The following is a 1324-nucleotide window of genomic DNA, read 5'->3' as shown; positions in this document are numbered from 1 at the left end:
TGGATGATGGCGCAAGGCTGCCTCCGCTACGTCTGGCCTTCATGTTGACACGCGCTCTTGTGACGGTTTTTTTTTTTTTAACTAGAGTCACGTAAACCCGTCATGTGTGAGCCATGAATAAGGGGAGTGGTGGCGTGGTCTGGAATGCTCTGCCGACCTTGGGTCTCGGCTTCATCACGACCAGGCGCGCTAATAGCAGAGTAAGAAAGAGATGGAGAGAGAGAGAGAGAGAAAGATAGAGAGAGAGAGATAGATAGATAGAGAGAGAGAGAGAGAGAGAGAGAGAGAGAGAGAGAGTAAGTTACATTTATAAAGACAGGTAAGTCTAACAAATGAGGACTGAGACCTCTACAACAGGGTTTTTACGCCTGAAAGCAGGTGCATGATTTAACAAGCAGGTTGTCAGTCTAGATTTTATGCGCAGATGGAGAAAAAGCGCAGAATTTTTGTAATGAGATGAAAAGCAGAAATAATAAGAAATAATAAGAAAAGATGAAATGAAAGCCTGCTCACAACCCCGCCCAGCCTTGCGAACTGGGTATGGTGGATTAAGAACCCGGTTCAACGCTCGAGCAAGCGCTCTCCACTCAAGGTGTTCACAGCAACTGATAGGAACTCATATGGGGAAATTATAGAAAAGAAATAATAAGATAAAGAGAATAAATTTCAACGCACCTCAATAAACGGAGCCCCACATACAGTACCTCAGAAAAGTGGATCTTCCGACCAGTGTTTTTGTTGACGCCGCAACCAGATGATGTAGCTGCTTCGCAGAGACGTCTTACTGCACAAATTACAAATAAATTTTATTCTTCGATTAGAAAATCCAAGCGCTTTCAGAGCCCTCCGAAGAGAGTCCGGGATGAAACCACGCACACCTACCTCAACCGAAAAAGAAACGACCTGCCACCCGTTTGCTCGGCATTGATCGGCCAGATCCGCATACCGCCTGTCCTTCCGCGAGTTACTGACACTGAATCTGTCCTCAGCACAAACTGTCAACTCCATCCAGAATACAATCCTACGACTCGTAGAGTACAGAACTATATCTGGTCTTAGGGTGGTAAGTGCAACACAGCTAGGGAAAGAAATCTTTGCACTAACTGAGTCGACAAGAAGTTTCCAGTCTGAGGCCGCTGACAGGAGATCAGTCGTAACCAACTTTCGTCTGGGCTGAACGCGAACTGGCTTCTCTCCCGCCTTGCAAAACGAGATGAAGTCAAGCTCATTTGAATTTTCGGTTTGTACGGTGTTTGCAGCAGTGCGGATTCGAATCTCCTCACGCATGTTCCTGACGATGACCCCGAGTACGTTGTCGTGCCTC

At 46.5% G+C, this 1324-nt stretch overlaps 1 protein-coding gene across 1 annotated transcript in view; it reads right to left on the bottom strand.

Moving 5' to 3' along the window:
• Positions 1 to 265: 265 nt before the first annotated feature.
• Positions 266 to 1324, bottom strand: part of LOC135826036 (uncharacterized) — a 1997-nt gene continuing 938 nt past the window's right edge. The window contains exons 1-2 of the mRNA XM_065338669.1: positions 883 to 1324; positions 266 to 784 (exon numbers count right to left, since the gene is read on the bottom strand). The exon at positions 883 to 1324 is cut by the window's right edge and continues 938 nt beyond it. Coding sequence (XP_065194741.1) covers positions 782 to 784; positions 883 to 1324 — 445 coding nt within the window. The 3' untranslated portion in view covers positions 266 to 781. The remainder of the gene's footprint in view (positions 785 to 882) is intronic.

The sequence above is a fragment of the Sycon ciliatum genome, chromosome 10, assembly GCF_964019385.1.
Source record: "Sycon ciliatum chromosome 10, ocSycCili1.1, whole genome shotgun sequence".
Classification (NCBI taxonomy): domain Eukaryota; kingdom Metazoa; phylum Porifera; class Calcarea; order Leucosolenida; family Sycettidae; genus Sycon; species Sycon ciliatum.
The sequence above is the reverse complement of the archived record's forward strand: the minus strand, read 5'-3'. Positions and strand labels throughout refer to the sequence as shown.